Below are 18,898 nucleotides of genomic sequence, written 5' to 3' on the forward strand. Positions count from 1 at the left end.
AATCTGCCTGCAATGCATGAAGACCCCACTTTGATTCCTGGGTCAGAAAGATCCCCTGGAGAAGGAATAAGCTACCCACTCCAGTATTCTCAGGCTTCCCTGGTGGCTCAGATGGTAAAGAATCTGCCTGCAATTCAAGAGACCCAGGCTTGATCCCTGGGTTGGGAAGATCCCCTGGAGAAGGGAACGGCTACCTACTCCAGTATTCTTGCCTGGAGAAATCCATGGACAGAGGAGCCTGGCAGGCTACAGTCCATGGGGTTGCAAAGAGTTGGATATGACTGAGTGACTTTCACACACACATGTCCATCACGGGTGGCTCTCCTCTGGCATCTTCTCTTGGGAGACTGAGCTGACACCTCTTGGCAGAAGAGACTAAACATGGAGACCCACATGGGGGTTCTTAGAACTTCTTCCTGGGGGCACACGTGCTCCACACACCCACTGACCAGAGCCTGGAGTGGGTGGCCAAGCCTGATCTCAAGAGTGCGGATGAAATTCACTCAGTCGTGTCCGACTCTTTGTGACCCTGTGGACTGTAGCCTGCCAGGCTTCTCTGTCCATGGAATTCTCCAGACCAGAATGGAGTGGATAGCCATTCCCTTCTCCGGGGATCTTCCCAGCCCAGGCACCTGGTCTCCCACGTTGCAGATAGATTCTTTACTGTCTGAGCTACCAGGGAAGCCCAATCTCAAGAGTAGGGAAGTAAAATTCAGAAACAGACCAGCACCCTTCTTTTGACCACTCTTCCCTTATTTCTCTTCTGTCCCTAACCCTCTTATCCTGTACTTTAATTTCTTTTTTTATTTAAGTACTCTGAATCTGGTGTTATTATGAATAACAGCATGTTACCTAATAGCCAAAAATGAAGTGTCTGTTCTTCGGTGAAGCCTGTGTTCATTTTTTTTGCATAGTTTTATTGTTTGGGAAATAGGGACAGTTGAGAAAGTTCATATCAAAAATAATCATTGCCCCTTCACCTTCAGTGCTGAACCCAGAGATTAGAGGAAACCAAGTTTCTGTACCATCTGCTAATTTATAAAAACATGAAGAATCTGTTGGAAGTGACTTGAATCTGTTAGTCTAATAGTTGACATTTTATTCAGGATAATTACTCATGATTGCCATTTATTCTTTTCTAGCAATTCGTCATTACAATGCCCATGCCCATAATCTGTTGGTCTCTACCATGCTCCCATGAATACAATTGTCAAATCTGTTCTTTCACAGCCATTGAACCTGCTTCACCATCAACCTGTTCCTCACTGTTTGATCCACTCCCCTTCACCCAGAGTTGACGGGTTGGCTGCCAGGGTCTCTCAGGTAACCAGGAAAAGAGTTCATTGCCTGCAAGGTGTTGGTCACATGGGCTGAGTTGCATCCTTTGGGCAGAGGTAGAACTTGACTTTCAAGATCTCCAAATTCTTGCCAGGACATACTCCTCAACACTTTCCATCTGGGCCTCCTTTTCCATAATTCTCATGGAATTGATGAGTCGAAGATTGATGGATCAACAGGCTGGACGTGCATGTGTGAATCCTACAGTTTGCTTTATAAAGCTACATGGATAGAAAAAAGCAAGATCGGATCATCACCTTTGGAGACATTGAACAGTAGGTGGATTACTAAACCTGGTTGCCCATTTAGAGCCACTGGCTGCCTTTTGGTCATGGCATCTGCCAACAGATTAAAAGAATGCCAGCGCGAGAGCATGGCCGCACATGCATCAGGGGGATGGGACTGCCCTGTGAGCCCAGCAGATCCAAAACAATAGGGCTAGAGGTGGCCTCAAGTTTTCATGGAATATTTACTAAGGCAGTGTTATTTCATTAGACAAATAATAGCATCTATAGTTCCTTGGTCCTCTTAGGAAAGCAAAGTTTGTAGTTTATTTTTGTTAAATATTTTCTTAATTAAGATTTCAATTTGGGATGACAAATTGAAATTGTAATTGAGTAATCACAGTTTGGGTGTATAAAAATGGTGGCCACTGGGAATCTGATTTCGGACACCTCTCTGCCTCTCTGAGAACATGAACTTTCTTTAAACCGTTCCAACCCAAGGACACCACGAGCTGTCTTCAGAACAACACCTGCCAGCTGCAACCTTGTGGTCTCGAGTCCTCCCCCTTGTAACTATGCAACCATTTAGGGCCCCAATCAGTTCTTACTCAACAAGTATCCTTAATTTTTGCCAGTTCCAATTGTAATTCTTAATAAAATTTCATCTAACTGTAGCCTTGTGGGTTTTGCCCTTATAAACTCCCCTTCCTGTGATGGCAGCGTTCCACTCCTTTGAAGATAAGCTTGCCTTCCCAGAGCCAGGGTCCTGCTGACTCACTGTGTACGTGCTAATCTGTAACCATCTGTTGAAACCTTGAAGAAAGGTCGTGTTTGACGTAGGCTCTACGTTTTGACACGATATAAAACTATAGTGAAAACCATGCTTCTCCAGACCACTTTTTTCCTCACTGGAGACTGCTCTCCTGAGCTAGTCCTCAGCCTGGTTCAAATAAAACCCTCTCCTACTCATTGTTACAGGTTGTTTATTGATTGTGTCAACACGAGAATTCTGAGCTTTTCAGTTACGGCTTATCCCCTTTTTAGGGATTTCTTAAATCACCAGAATCTCACAGGATGATGCTTTCAAACAACAAGATGAGGTCCCCTCTGGAGGGCTGTGGGAAGGATCTGTCAGGGCTCCTCCCAGACCCTTTAGAGTAATTTGGTGGATACCAAGGTAGGAGGCCAAAGCTTCCCTGGTAAAGCTCAGACGGTAAAGAATCCACCTGCCAGTGCAGAGACCTGGGTTTGATCTCTGGGTCAAGAACATCCCCTGGAGAAGGGAATGGCAACCCACTCCAGTATTCTTGCCTGGAGAATCCCACGGACAGAGGAACCTATCCGGCTACAGTCCATGGGGTCGCGAAGTGTCGTGTCGAACATGACTGAATGACTAACACACACACAAAAGGTGGGAGACCAGCGGTCAGGAAGTGTATGCCCTCCAGGGGCTGACTCTAGTATTTGTCCCACAGAATCTAATTCATCTGACCAGGGCTGCTGCCCACAGGGCAGAGGCTACTGGCCATTTCCTTGCATTTGTAGAGGATAAGCATGATTGGTCAACGTACAAGCCAGAAAGAGATAGAAAGTAGGGGTGGCCTGGGGACCACTTCTAGAGCAAGCAATAGGGAAAAAAAATCCAGTTCTGGCAGCAAGGTCAGAGCCATGAGGTCAATAACGAGAAGAATGAGCAGGTGCTATCAGTCAAGGGCATTTGGGAGTCTGTGAGCAGGGTCTTGGGACTGATAATCAGCAACTCAAGGAAAGAGAAACTAAAGTTGCCAAGGATCCTGTACTGAAAGAGCTGAGTCCTAACAAAGGGAACGAGGAAGGGAGAGAAGACACAGTCTCTTTTCTCTGCCCTTCTGGGGATCCCAAGGATCTCCCCTGCAGACAGACAGTTCCAGGGTCTATGTCTCCTTAGAGTAATTCTCTCAAATTGCATTGTTCTTTTTTAAATGTCTTTTTTTTTTCTTTTTTCTTTATACTCTCCAGCTAAATGAAACCCTTCCTGGTAGATGGAAACAGAAAAAGAAGGAAGCAAATGTCCTGGTTGTAACCAATCAGAGGAGCAGAAATGGAAATAGAAAAAGAAGGAAGCAAATATTCTGGTTGTAACCAATCAGAGGAGCAGAAATGATCCCTAGGAGAAAAGGAGAGAGATTTGGGGAGACCAAGTTGCAATTTAAAATACTTCATTAACCAACTCATTTTAAAGCTGAACATTCTCTCATATACATTTCCCTAATTATTAAGAGCACTCACTTAAAATTGTTAAAGTGTAGCATATATACAGAAACTTGCATGGATCTTTTTTTGGTGTGTATCTTTGGGGGGGTGTGTGTGTATGTATGTGTGTTGCATGGATATTAAGTGTATAGCTTGAAGGGTTTTCATAACCTGGAGAACACATGCATCCACGTAGCCAGCTCCCCAGAGGTACCTCTAGAAAAAGCATTTATTTTTAATAGCTCTGAAAGAGGCCATCATAATTTGCTTAACCATTTTCCTCATGCTAAATATTTTTCTCTATAATAAATAATGCTGCAATGATTAATGTTTCTCCGAGTTTATGAGACCACCAGCACCACCATCCCACTTGTTTCTCTGGATTAATCCTTAAGATTGCCATTTCAGTGCTTGTGATGGTCTTAGATTTGTTGCACCACTTCGAATAATTTTTATTGTGTATTATCAGTGGCATTTCTGTATATTATTACTGTATGGTTTGATAAATGCAACAGGTAGATGATTCAAAAATTTAAATGAAGTTAAAAGTTGTAATAGGCTATCAAATTTATACAGCAATACTGTATTTATTTTCCTTTTTAAAATCATTTTATGTATTTATTTTTGGCTGTGCTAAGTCTTCGTTGCTGCACAGCCTTTTGCCGTGAGCGAGGGCTATTCTCTAGTTGTTTGGTGCCCAGGCTTCTCGTTGCAGTGGCTTCTCTTGTTGCGGAGCACAGGCTCTAGGCCTCTCGGGCTTCCATAGCTGCAGCCCGTGGGCTCACTAGTTGCAGCTCCCAGGCTTAATTGTTCCACGTGGGATCTTCCCACATCAGGGATCAAATCTGTGTCTCTTGCATTGGCCAGTGGATTCTTTACCGCTAAGCCATTGGGAAAGTCCCTATTTTCCTTTGTAATAACACCCCCTAGGCTATCTACTGTATCCTCCTTGACTGTTCCCCATGCTGGAAACCCCATTTGTCCACGTTGTCTCCTCTGGGGTATTGAGTGTAGTGAGAGAAAATATAGAACCACGCCGGTCAAGGCCACAACACATTCATCCCATCTGTTTAAGGTACTTAACACTTGTTGCACTAAGTCCTGTGTGCTGAGATCAGGGGCTGTTTGTTTGCCTTAATGATGGCAAGTGATATTGACATAACTTTCTAAGTGATCTATGCATGTATATGGAGAAGACAATGGCAACCCACTCCAGTGCTCTTGCCTGGAAAATCCCATGGACTGAGGAGCCTGGTAGGCTGCAGTCCATGGAGTCCCTAAGAGTCGGACAGGACGAGTGACTTCACTTTCACTTTTCACTACCATGCATTGGAAAAGGAAATGGCAACCCACTCCAGTGTTCTTGCCTGGAGAATCCCAGAGACTGCAGAGCCTGGTGGGCTGCCGTCTATGGGGTCGCACAGAGTTGGACACAACTGAAGCGACTTAGCAGCAGCAGCAGCAGCATGTGTGTATATGTATTATAGCTTCTTAGTATTACCTTTGTTAAATTTTAGACATTAAAAGCTTTTTGCAATTTTATATTTTGAGGATGAAAATTTTCTGTATTAGAAGCTTAGATACCTGCATAATTCTTTCTTTGGTGGGACAAACATAATCCTGGGATAAGCAGATGATTTTAAGCAGTACACAAACATTTCTCACTCAAGCAAGGATGTGTTTCTTTTAGTGAGCTCGGAAGGAGAATAAAATTAGTATACCAAAGCCAATTTTTGCCAATGCTACTACTCGGAAACAAAGTTTTTAAAAGTAAGGTAAGTTAAAGTTGATTTGAAGAAAAAAAAATAAGTTAGATAATAATCCAGGTGGCCCACAGTTGTGGTAGTGCTAGGAAAATGCTAGTTAAGATGACATTGCTCGCTGGAACTTGGAGGTCCTGACCTCTTTCTCTCAGTATATTTTAAATCCTAACAGAAGAAGAAACAGAGGAAGTTATATACCAAGAAAAAGGACTAGACCCTCAAAGTTGTACTAAAATAGTGTTTACTTCTTGTTATCAGTCTCTTCATGGGATATATTTCATGAATCAGTTTTGTATTTAAGAATTTAAATAATTTTAAGTATTTAATTATGTAAGTGATTATCTATCTAGTCTGCTGGATTCTCAGTTTATTAACATATCTCTCTGAGATAATATCAGCTTTGCCATTTTTAGACCAAATTTTTCAGATTCTTGGTGGTTTTGTTTTTTTTGGCTGTGCCGCACGGCACGTAGGATCTTAGTTCCCTGATCCAGGATCAGATCCATGCCCCTGCTTTAGAAGTTCAAAGTCGTAACCACTGGACCACCAGGGAAGGTTCAAGTTACTTATGATCCTGTGACTGACTGGGAGCTGTGGCTGCCCTGCCCAGCACCCCAGGAGAGCCTTATACCATAAATCACTAGCCAGGAAAAGATAAAAATTCCAAGGATGATTTCCACTGAATATGTATTGCTTTTGCACTATTGTTAAGTTGCAAAGTCATAAGCTGAACCATTGTAAGTTGGAGACCATCTGTAGATGCCATTTCTACTTTGTTCACAGCACCTTATATTTTTTAAAATTTAGGTTTAATTGGAAGATAATTACTTTACTATGTTGTGTTAGTTTTTGCTGTACAACAAATTGAATCAGCTATATGTATACATGTAGCTGTATAACCTCAGATATGCGGATGACTCCATCCTATGGCAGAAAGTGAAGAAGAACTAAAGAGCCTCCTGATGAAAGTGAAAGACATGGAACAATAGACTGGTTCCAAATTGAGAAAGGAGTATGTGAAGGTTATATGTTGTCACCTTGCTTATTTAACTTATATGCAGAGTACATCATGCAAAATGCTGGACTTGATAAAGCACAAGCTGAAATCAAGATTGCAGGGAGAAATATAAATAACCTCAGATATGCAGATGACACCACCCTTATGGCAGAAAGCGTAAAGGAACTAAAGAGCCTCTTGATGAAAGTGAAAGAGTAGAGTGAAAAAGCTGGCTTAAAACTCAACATTCAAAAAACGAAGATCAGGCATCCGGTCCCATCACTTCATGGCAAATAGACAGGGAAACAATGGAAACAGTGAGAGGCTTTATTTTCTTGAGCTCCAAAATCACTGCAGATGGTGATTGCAGCCATGAAATTAAAAGACACTTGCTAAAAGCTATAACCAACCTAGACAGCATATTTAAAAGCAGAGACATTACTTTGCCGACAAAGGTCCGTCTAGTCAAACTATGGTTTTTCTGGTAGTCACATATGGATGTGATAGCTGGATAATAAAATAGGCTGAGTGCCAAAGAATTGATGCCTTCTGACTGTGCTGCTGGAGAAGAATCTTGAGAGTTCTTTGGAGGGCAAAGAGATCAAACCAGTCCATCCTAAAGGAAATCAATCCGGTATATTCATTGGAAGGACTGATGCTGAAGCTGAAACTCCAATACTTCGGCCACCTGATGCAAAGAATTGACTCACTGGAAAAGACCCAATGCTGGGAAAGATAGAACGCGGGAGGAGAAGGTGACAACAGAGGATGAGATGGTTGGATGGCATCACTGACTCGATGGACATGAGTTTGAGCAAGGTCCGGGAGTTTGTGATGGACAGGGAAGCCTGGCGTGCTGCGGTCCATGCGGTGGCAAACTTAGACACGACTGAGAGACTGAACTGAACTGAACTGCTGTCTCTTGAACCTCCCTCCCACCCCACCACCCCATCCCTCTAGGTTGTTACGGAGCACTGGATTGAGCTCCCTGTGTTATCTAGCAACTTCCCATACTATCTAGTTTACATATGGTAATGTATATGTTTCAGTGCTACTCTGTCAATCCATCCCACCCATTCCTTCCCTCTCTGTGCCCAGAAGTCCATTCTCTATGTCCGAGTCTCTATTCCTGCCCTGCAATAGGTTCATCATACCATTTTTCTAGATTCCATGTATAAACATTAAAGTGCCTTATATTTTTATGTATCATATTAAACCTAAACTTTCCTTCCACACATAAACTGTAACCCCTAAGGGACGAAATTATGTCTTTTTCCTTTCTGGATCCTCAGTATCAGCATCAATAATAGATCATTAAAGTAGATAGACAGATTTCCATGTCAAGACATCAGGTATATACATCCATTACTTAAAAAAAAAACAACTTTTATCATGGAAAAGTGCAAATACATGCACACAGGTGCCATCTGGTACTTTCTAACGTCTGTTTCATGGGCATATGAGAGGAGGGATGGGAAAGATGTCAGTTGCATTTATGCTTTCTCTTTGCTAACAGGAGAAGCAAAATACAGTACACCGTGGGAAAGACACTGCTGTAAGAATTCCACAGCAGCCAGAGAGAGGAGAGGCTCCGGGCCTCCACGGCCAGCATTATGTAGGCGATGATGAGCTGGGTGTGGGCCCAGGCCAGGGCTCTGTAGAGCAGCCGCATGGGCCAGGAGCTGATGAACACGCTGGCGAAGGCGTGAATCAGGTAGTCGGCTTCCACCATGACAGCCCAGCAGAGGAAACCAAACACCTGTCCCGGGTGGAGACCGTGCCACCAGGCCGAGAAGAGGAATGTCTGCAACAAGGGCCAGGTCCTGCGCTGCTGGAAAACCAGGCGTCGGAGCCACCGAGCCGTGCTCTGGTTCCACTTCCTGGCGAACAGGGCTATCCTGTGGGTCGTTTCCAGCGTCCAAATGTCCGCATCGGGGAGGAGTCCCTCCTCACCCGGGCTGCGACCTAACTCAGATCCAAAGCCGGCTGCGCGGAGGAGGGTGTCATCCAGGAGCCAGTGGGAGTAGTAGGTGAGTTTGAAGAGCCCGGCTGTGGACCACAGGACGAAGACGCACTGCAGCTGCCTGCAGCCTCCAAGTCCTGCCCCCACGCCCACCACCCCGCTGACGATCACCTTCAGACTCTCCAGTCCCAGGATCTGCAGCGCCCTCCAGGTCAGAGCCCAGAAAGAGTGCCTGGACCACAAACTGCTGGACCCTTCAACTCGAGCCTGAAACCTCTGGAAGGAACACAGCGGGCCTCCTAGGAGGGCAGGGAAGAAGAGCAAGTAGCTGAGATAGGGAAGAGCCGCACGCAGATGCTCAGACAAAGAATTCTTGTTAGGGATGCGTCCTGATGGTGCTACCACCTTCCCCTCACGAATATCCAGAGACAGAGATGTGATCTTCTGGGTCAAGAGCATGAGCGAAGAGAGAGTGATGCAGAACCTGAAAGAGATACATTTTTTTTTTTAAGTAAAACATTCCATAGTTTATTTTAGCTCCATCCAATTGCTCAAACAAGATCCCTGGGGAAATGGGTGGCTCTAGACAATTGAGATCAATCTGAGACTCTCCTGGAGATCCAGAGGTTAAGACTCCACTTACCAATGCAGGGGTCATGGGTTCAATCCCTCTTCAGGGAACCAAGATCCCACATGCCATGGGGGGAGGGGTGACCAAACATTTTTTTTTTAATTTTTTAAAAAGCATGTAAGACCAATCTAGTACCCTGCAGTGCTGCCCCAAAGACTCTTGGCTTAATTCAGAGCCACAGGATCCTCTGAGCAGGATGGAAGGATAAATGGAGAGATGAATCCTTAGTCAGAGAGGCAAATAAAAGAAAAACAAGGAATATTATGGGGGAAACATTGAATATGTTATCTCTGAGAGTGGCTTATTAAGATTAGGATCAGGGACCTGGGAGAAATTTGCCACAGAAGAAACAGAACCTTAGGAATGAAGAGAGTCTAGGAAGCTGAAGATCTGGACTGTAAGATTCTGCAGGCTTTGTTATACAGAGTGAAGTGAGTCCGAAAGAGAAAAATAAATACTGTATATTAACGCATGTCTATGGAATATAGAAAAATGGTATCGATGAGCCTATTTGCAGGGCAGGAATAGAGTCACAGACATAGAGGATGGTCTTGTGGACCCAGTGTGGAGAGGAGAGGGTGGGATCATTGAGAGAATAGCATTGACATATATACACTACCACGTGTGAAACAAATCGCTAGTGGGAAGCTCTGTAACATAGGGAGCTCAGCCTGGTGCTCTGTGACGACCTAGAGGAGTAGGTTAGGGGGGTGTGGGTGGGAAGGAGTCTCAAGAGGTAGGATGTATATGGAGAATCCCATGGACAGAGGAGCCCGGTGGACTATAGTCCATGAGGTTGCAATGAGTCAGACATGGCTGAACAACTAATACTTTTCACTTTTCATATATATCGTTTTGACTGGTTTGAGTTGTTGTACGGCAGAAACCAACACAACATTGTAAAGCAGTTATCCTCCAATTTAAAATTTTTTTTAAATGAAAGATTCTGCAGGCTTTGGGATCTGAGCTGAGGAACAGGGAGTCATGCTAGAGGTTCAGGGTGTTCGCTGAGTCATTAGCAATTCGAGGCGTGTTCCTGACCAGACACCTGAGCTCTTCCTGCTTCGCCCTCACAGTAGAGAAGATCCTGCTGGCAGGACTGTCAAGGAGAAAATTAATGACAATTACAGTGACACACTCGACAATCAGGATTGCTGTCCTATGAGGAGAAAATGGTTCTGTTTCCCAACCAATGCTGTTTCTGTGTCTGAGAACTAAAGGACAACTGACCTCCTTACTTGACTTATCAAACAGTAAGCAAACCGGCCACTAACCCCTGTTCACTCACCTTCTGTTAAGGGCTGAACATGTCCACCCCACCCTCAATTCATATGTTGGACTCTTAACCTCCAGAACCTCAGAATGTTGGGTGTTTTTTTTTTTTTTCCATTTATTCGTTTTGGTTTTGGTTTGGTTTTGGCTGCACTGCGTGGCACGTGAGATCTTAGTTCCCCAACCAGGGATGGAACCCGCGTTCCCTGCATTGGGAGCATGGAGTCTTAACCACTGGACCACTGGAGGTCCTACGATGTGTGTATTTGGAGCTAGGGCCTTCAAGGAGGTAATTAAGGTAAGATGAGGTCGTGAGGGTGGACCCTAGTCCAAGGTGACTGGTCTCCTTAGAAGAGATCAGGACACAGACCCGCCGAGAGGGAAGACCGTGGGAAAGCACAGGGAGAAGCATCTACAAGCCAAGGAGAGAGGCCTCAGGAGAAGCTGAACCTGCCAACACCTTGACCTTGGGCTTCAGCCTCCAGAGGAAATAAAATGTCTGTTGTTGAAGCCACCTGTCCACAGCCCTCTGTATGAGGGCCAGAGCAAACAAATGCATCTTCCCACTTCAGCTCTGGCTCAGCCTCCTTCCCATCCAGCCAGATCCTGTTCGACTTGCTCCTCCAGGCCCCCCAGGTAGCCCTAGGTCACCACATCCCAGTCGGGACTCCCCACTCCCTACCCACCCGCCATCGTGCCTTCTCCTCAGAGAAGCAAGCCCTGGAGCCTTTGGTGAAAATAGAATAAAGAAAAGGATCCTGGGTGCAGAGGGATGGCAAAGTGCAGGAGCCAACGGCAGCTAGAATCAGAGAGGTGACTCTCCCCTCGATAGGTCACCACTCTAGTTCACCACGAGACCGTGGAGCCGGGAGCAACAGCCCTCAGGATGGCAGAGGTGCCTGCTTCCCTCTAATCCTGCTGATCTCACTGGTTCAGGAAAACACATCCCTAGACTTTGCTTGGCACCTGATTTTCTTTCCTGGATTGGGTGACTTCTCTTCTTCTAGGGGATGGAGAGTTGTGTCTCAGTGAAAGTAAAACTCTTGCGGAGCAGGTGTGCGGAAATTCAGCAGAGGCTGACAGTCAGTTTGGCCCTTCCCTATCTTACCGGAAAACAGCAGGGAGGCTGCCAGCTGGGTGTCTAAACCTGCACTGAGGTGTGTGTCCTCTGCTTAGTCACCTGCAGGCGGGGGCCTGGGACTCCTGGTTCACCCTCTTTCTCGGGCACAATGATAATTACAGCTGGTGCCAGGCACCGTGCTACGTAGGAAGCTCATGGTAGTTACTAGGCTAGCAGTCATACATTTACACTTACAGTAAGTCTTCTACATACTAACAAGTTCTGTTCAGAGAGAGCATTTGTGAGTCCAAGTTGTTCGCTAAGTCCAACAGAGTTAGCCTAGGTACTCAACTAACAGAATCAGCTATACAGTACTGTGCTAGAATGGTGGTGGTTTAATCACTAATTTGTGTGCAACTCTTTCGACCTCAGGCTACAGTCCATGGGATTTCCCAGGCAAGAATACTGGAGTGGGTTGCCATTTCCTTCTCCAGGGGATCTTCCCGACCTAGGAATCAAACCCAGGTCTCCTGCATTGCAGACATGTTCTTTGACTGACTGAGCTATGAGGGAAGCCCCTTACTAGAATAGGTTTATACAGTAACTCCCCTACATATGAACCTTTAAGTTGCACACTTTCAGACATGGACATACATTCCATTAACATCAGGTGTGCGTGAAACTGCAGCTCGCCCTCCATCTCCTGTTGCTGACGATCCTTCCGCTCTACCATCTCCCACCTCCTCTCCCTCCTCCTGGCAGTGACTCTACTTGCCTGGGTGCTCAGTGTCAGCCCCTGTGTGCCAGGGGCTGTACTTTTCAAGGTACTGTACCATAATATTAAAAACATTTTCTTTATTTTTTTGTTTTTTATGTACTGTTTGTGTGAGAAGTATTATAAACCTATTTCAGTATATATAGCTGATTGTGTTAGTTGGGTACCTAGTCTAACTTTGTTGGACTTTTGAACAAATTGGACTTACGAACACACTCTTGGAGTAGAGTTCGTTCATGGGTAGCGGACTTACGGTATATTCATTACCTCTAACCTAAGAAGCTTGCAAGATAGGCGTTGTTATCCCCCAACACACACACACACACACACACACACACACACACACATCCTTTATTTCAGAAAAAGACATGAAGGCTGAGAGAGGTTGACTGATTCACTCAAGATCACACTGCTGAGATACGGAAGAATTCGGATTCAAACTCAATGCCCAGGTCCTCTCCACCATCTGGGTGGAAGCAAACCCTGGTGGCTTGGTACCAGTGCAGGAATGGGCTGCTTTACCTTGTAGAAGGAGCTTCTTGCAGATAATACTCCATATAGTGCAGACCCAGGTGGCACAGTGTCTGCCAGGTCATCTGAAAGAGGAAGGTCGGCCTGTGGACATCCTGGGGGCCAAGCGAGTGGATGAGGACCACCGTGCACAGGGCGGGGATGAAGACCAGCACAGCGAAGGCACCCATAGCAGCCACGGCCAGGGCACCGCCTCCCGCCAGGAGGAACAGGTACCTGGAACACAGACGACAGCCTGGCCTTGAGCCCGCCTCCAAGCAGTGCAGTCAGTCCCCGTGGCAACCACCTGGGAAGCCCGATGGAGGTGGACCCCACTCCACCCCTAAAGAAGTCACAGCGGTATAGGAGAGAAATGCGGGAGGTAGGGCAGGGTGGATTTGTGAACTACTTCCTTGGGAGGCGAACCGTGATTCCTGCCTGGTCACCCCTCTTTGATGTCCACCATAGGAGTGAGAACACTTGTCCCCAACAGTCCTGTGGGGACAGGTCTGTAATGTTTCCCCGTAGGGCCACACACAGCCCTGTGCCTTCTGCGTGACCTAAAAGCTCTGGGAATCTAGGCTTGAGGATCTAGGAGGGCTCCAGATGTCATCTCAGCCAGATGGGTCTCTTTCCTTTGACATAGTCACACTGCCCTGGCCTTCAGAGGGAAGGTTAAGGGGAGGGATAGGCTCAGTGGGTCCCTTTTAAAATTTATTGTTATTATTATTATTGCCAGGTGACATGTGAGATCTTAGTTCCCCAACCCATTGCAAAGGCGTGAGGGATTGAACCCATGCACCCTGTATTGGGAGCATTAATCACTGGACTGCCAGGAAAATCCAATGCCTCGCTATAATAAGTGTTTGAAAATTCAATGACAAAGTCTTTGTGTATCATTTAATAATTTTTGTCATCTGTATACATAGTTTAGCCTACTCTCTAAATGCATACGAATAAAATCTTACAGTACATCCTTATTCGAGTAAAGCTGCTACCATCAGTATAATATTTTGTTTTGTTTTGTTTTTTAATTTATTGAAGTATAGTTGACTTTCAATGTTTCAGGTGTAACAGCAAAGTGATTCAGTTAAACACACACATATATCCTTTTTCAGATTTTTTCCATTATAGGTTGTTACAAGATATTGAATACAGTTCCCTGTGCTATACAGTAGGTCCTTGTTGTGTATCTATTTTATATATGCTGCTGCTGCTGCTAAGTCGCTTCAATCGTGTCCAACTCTGTGCGACCCCATAGACGGCAGCCCACCAGGCTCCCCTGTCCCTGGGATTCTCCAGGCAAGAACACTGGAGTGGGTTGCCATTTCCTTCTCCAATGCATGAAAGTGAAAAGTGAAAGTGAAGTTGCTCAGTCGTGTCCGACTCATAGCAACCCCATGGACTGCAGCCTACCAGGCTGCTCTGTCCATGGGATTTTGCAAGCAAGAGGACTGGAGTGGGGTGCCATTGCCTTGTCCGATTTTACATATAGTAGTGTGTATGTCACTTCCAAACTTCTAATTTATCTCTCCTCTCCCACCCCCAGCTATCTCCTTTGGTAATCATGTTTGTTTTCTGTGCCTGTGAGTTTTTCTGTTTTGTAAATAACTTCCTTTGTATCATTCTTTTAGATTAGGTAATGATATCATGTGATTTTGTCATTATGTCTACCCTTAATCCACCCTGCTGCACTTTAAGGCCTCATGACTTAGCACTTTTTATAATGTTGTAAATACCCACATCAACATCGATGGTTTGGGAGCTTGTCTCCCTCGGAAGCCAGTGGACAACTCGAGGACCAGTTGAGGCCCTGGAGATTCCACATAATGAAGATTCAGCTCTTCTTGCCACAGTATATGGAGGTTTGTTTGGTTTTTCCTTTTAGTTGGTGCCAAGTTAATAAATCTGAACAAAAAGGTCAGAAGAAACCATCTGAAACAGGGACTGAGGAGTCAGGGACAGGAAAAATGAATGAATATGCCCCAGGGTGTGGATCGAGGCTCCTTGGCTCGTGTGCTTGGGACAGACACGCCTTTGCAAAGATGTCTTCCTTTCTTGAGGGAGATGTAGGTTCCTCAGTGTGAGAGGCTCCATTACACAGGCCCTGGCCCTTCCTGAACCGCTTGTTGAGCCTATGTGTAGGGCTTTGAACACTGTGGTTTAAGCCTTCGCCCCCTTGCCATCGAAAAATAAGGGAAAACACTTATTCCTTACGCAGCACAAGTGAAACCTGAAGCAACTGCCCTGGGGATTTGTAAGCACTGTTAAGTCAGAAAAAGAAAAGCAGATATTGTTTATTAACACATGCACATGGAATCTAAAAAAACGGTACCGATGAACCCATTTGCAGGGTAGGAATAGAGACTCGGGCGTAGAGAATGGACTTGCAGACGCAGAGCGGGGTGGGGAGGGTGGGACGAACTGCGAGGGTAGCCCTGACATAGTCACACCACCATGTGTGAAACAGGCGGCTGCTGGGAATCTGCTGAATAGCGCAGGGCGCTCAGCTCAGTGCTCTGTGACGACCGAGAGGGCATGGGACGGTGTGGGTTTGGGAGAGGGAGGGAGGTCCGAAAGGGAGGGGATGTATGTATACTTAGAGTTGATTCATGCTGTGGTACAGCAGAAACAAAGACAGCACTGTAAAGCAATTACACTCCAATTAGAAAACAATTTAAAAAAAGAAAAAAATTGTCTACACGTGTACAATGCAAGATGCATGATTTTTTTTTTAGTGCTTATTTTATTCTGGGCATTGGGCCAATAATCCCTTTATAAGAAATTTCTTTATTTAACCCTTAAAATAACCCCATGAGGATTATATTATTATTGTTGTTATTTCCATTTTACAGATAAAGACCAAGTTTATTCACATATACAAGAACACTCAGGAAGAGAGGGCCCAGGGCTCATCAAGCTGACTCCAAAGCCAGAAATCTTAACCTATGGGAATTAACCCTTATTCTTGCATTCATTTTGCTTTATTGTTAGTGATTCTTCCTCAATAGGAAACTTATTTTTTTTACAACTGTTTCCTTCATCTCTGAAACAAAGGTAAAGAGCCCCCAACTAGCTGTGTACATGTAATAGTCTACCACAGTGTAATCAAACTCAGCCTGCCTGATTGTTAGATATAGCCAGATTTTACATAAGAACCCCCAACATGTAAAAATCCACATTTCAGAAATAAGTGAATTATTAGGAGGTAGAACTTTGGCAATGGATTTTAACTTTGCAAAAGGATATACCATAAAACTTTTTTTTTTCATAAAACTTTTTTACAAAATAGGGACTGTCTCTAATGTATCAAGTTGATTGGTTATAAAAAATCATTTTAATCATTATCAAATCTCTGATGTGAAGTGAAAGTGACTCAGTCATGTCCAACTTGTTGCAACCCCGTGGACTATACAGTCCATGGAATTCTCCAGGCCAGAATAATAGAGTTGGTAGCCTGTCCCTTCTCCAGGAGATCTTCCCAACCCAGGGATTGAACCCAGGTCTCCCTCATTGCAGTCGATTCTTTACCAGCTGAGCCATGAGGGAAGCCGAACAACAGTGGAGTGGGTAGCCTATCCCTTCTTCAGTGGATCTTCCCGACCCACAAATCAAATCGGGGTCTCCTGTGTTGCAAGTAGATTCTGTACCAACTGAGCTATCAGAGAAGCCCATCAAATCTCTAGTGACAATAATCACTAGATCCCAGGTTGAGAAAAAACTAATCTAAGAAAATTGTTTTTGACTTATTTCATTTCTCTGGGAAATCATACAAAGGCACTTAAAAAATCATGTTTAATAAAATTTAATTTTATTGAATATCATAGAATTCCATGAAACTAAGACTGTTCAAGAACATCTGGAGTGCATGGTTGATTTATAGATGCATCCATTTGAGGAAATCTGTGTCACCCCAACATTCATCTCTCCCTGGTTTATTTTCACCCTTTTCCCTTTTAATGTGAACTTATCAAACTTAGCTGAGTCAGGGCAGACATGATTTCAATTTCCAATTCTGATTCACTCTATTAGACATATGCATAATCAAGCAATCAATAATCAGTGGCAGTGATGATATGATGATAACTTAAAAATGACCAGTGTAATTAATATTTAATATTCACATGTGCACTCCAACCTAAACATAAGAGCAAAATTAGCCATCAAACCTACCTGGCCTGAGTGGAAAATGAATCCATAACGCAGAGATGATTAAACAGAAGTGCAAAAGGAAAAGCAGCTCCTTGATAAAGTGATACAGGATCAAGGAAGAACAGCTGGAGCCAATCCATCGTGAACTGGAACAAAAGACGCTGTCCTTCCTAGAGTCCTTAACTGATGCTTTCCTGAAAGAGAAGTCTCAACCAGGTTCTCTGATCTTTTTATATGGTTTAGGAAGGGTGAGCAAAAGGCAAACAAAAGCACTGGAGATAAGCAGTATAAAAAGTTGGCTTTCTGATAAAGGGAACTCACTATAGAAACCAAAACATATTTGGTATTATATCACTTAACAAGGACATGCACAAAAGCATTGCTTTCAGAAGTTCTGGTTTTGTTTACATACTGCAGTATTTGCCTTTCCAGTCATCTGACTGTCATATTCTTTTCACTAAGTAAATGAAAAATCTCATTTTCCCATTGAGGACAGTTCACTCGCTGGATTAGGAAGGGAGAGCAAGAACATGAGCTGTGAGAAAGGGAGGCAGGTTCTCAAAGACTAGGAAGACTCTCCCAACCATTTCCTCCCTGCGCTCCTTATACTATTTCCTTCTGCTCTATTCTTTTTTATAGTACTGGTCACCAGCCCTTGTATATCTATTTCTAGATTAGTTTATTGCCCGTCTCCCTCGGAGCTCTACAGGGGAGGAACTTTGTTTTGTTTATTGCTGTATTGCCTGCACTGAGAACAGTGCTGGGTGTGTATGATATGTTCAATAAGTGCTTGTTAAAATTCGAAAGTCTTTAAGGAAGAAAACATGTGGAGAGGAATATTTAAAGAGAAGCTTTTCTTTAGGGTGTGGAAAAGCAATCCAAGAGACACTGCTTAAAAGTAAGACAAGAATAAGAAGCCTCATGGCGAGTTGAGGTCCATCTACCGAGCCAAGCATCACCGTGCTGTCCCTAACCAGCCGTTTTTCATCTCTGAAGGTACATGCAAGAACAAGCAGCCTTAAATAAGAGACAGGAAAGTATAGCCTGATATAATATCATCTTAAGGAAAAAAAAAATCTTAAAGGCAAGGACCACCTGTTAGTGAGATACAGCTCTTCACAGTAGAGAAAGCATGAAAGGAAGCCTCCTGTTAGCTGAGGAACTCTGAGCAAATCACTTTACCTCTCTGAGACTGAAAGCCTTCATTTTAAAAGTAGATGCAATAATGCCAGTTATTCAGCAAAATTGTTCTTTTGTCTTCAAGAGGATTGTTATGAAGATTAGATACTGTATATAAAAGCACGGAGGATAAACTGGTTGGTTAGATGTAGTTGAAGGTAAACCAACTGATTAATAAAAATGATGAGCACCATTGGGCTGCCAATTTATGAGAGACCTGTGCTAAGCTCTTGGGATAGAACGATGAATACGATATGGCTCCTGCCCTCCAGTAGCTCTGAATTGACTAGGAAGAAGGAAGAGGCAACAAATACTTTCATTAAGGAACTATTGATGCAGTACATCACTGGCATACTGCAGTGAATAAATAAAGAAGCAATCATCTACAGAGATAAGGAATTTTTCAAATGCAAGGGAAGTAGAGAAGGGGGAATGCTTAAATTGGCTCTGGAAGGATGTTCCCAGATGGATAGTTTTTTCCAGGCCACAGATGGCACAAAACCCTAGACAAACAGTAGAACAACTAATGGGAGAAAAGGGCTCCCTAAGCAATGAATAAGCTCACATCATATTAAACATATTAAAATGCAACCACAGCCCCCACTGAATATAGTTGCTAGGTTCAGAAGAATTGAGCTGCACTTATTTTAATAGGGAAAAGTTATGCTTTTTGTCATTGAATTAAATATTTATTAATACCTACTTGTACTTTTCTTCTTGAATTTTGGAATCAGCACATTTTACTTTCAGGTCTCAAATAATTTATAGATTTCTCAAAAGCTTATAGTCCTAGACACTGTAC

The 18,898-nt window shown here is 44.0% G+C and overlaps 1 protein-coding gene across 1 annotated transcript; it reads right to left on the reverse strand.

Annotated features, from left to right (window-relative positions):
* Positions 1 to 6,335: 6,335 nt before the first annotated feature.
* Positions 6,336 to 17,251, reverse strand: MBOAT4 (membrane bound O-acyltransferase domain containing 4). Its single transcript, XM_061404389.1, has 3 exons — positions 16,939 to 17,251; positions 12,778 to 13,002; positions 6,336 to 9,001 (listed from the first exon to the last, which is right to left on the reverse strand). Exons 1-3 carry the CDS (start codon positions 17,055 to 17,057, stop codon positions 8,038 to 8,040), a joined length of 1,308 nt encoding a protein of 435 aa, XP_061260373.1. The 5' UTR covers positions 17,058 to 17,251; the 3' UTR covers positions 6,336 to 8,037.
* Between the last annotated feature and the right edge of the window lie 1,647 nt (positions 17,252 to 18,898).

The sequence above is a fragment of the Bos javanicus genome, chromosome 27, assembly GCF_032452875.1.
Source record: "Bos javanicus breed banteng chromosome 27, ARS-OSU_banteng_1.0, whole genome shotgun sequence".
Classification (NCBI taxonomy): Eukaryota; Metazoa; Chordata; class Mammalia; order Artiodactyla; family Bovidae; genus Bos; species Bos javanicus.

What these genes read in the sequence shown, in the direction of transcription:
- MBOAT4 (XM_061404389.1), bottom strand. Translation starts at nt 17,057, where the DNA reads ATGGATTGGCTCCAGCTGTTCTTCCTTGATCCTGTATCACTTTATCAA. An exon ending in TCATTTTCCACTCAGGCCAG is followed by an intron (nt 13,003 to 16,938) that starts GTAGGTTTGATG and finishes TCTGTGTTCCAG; the next exon opens with GTACCTGTTCCTCCTGGCGG. An exon ending in CAAGAAGCTCCTTCTACAAG is followed by an intron (nt 9,002 to 12,777) that starts GTAAAGCAGCCC and finishes TATCTCTTTCAG; the next exon opens with GTTCTGCATCACTCTCTCTT.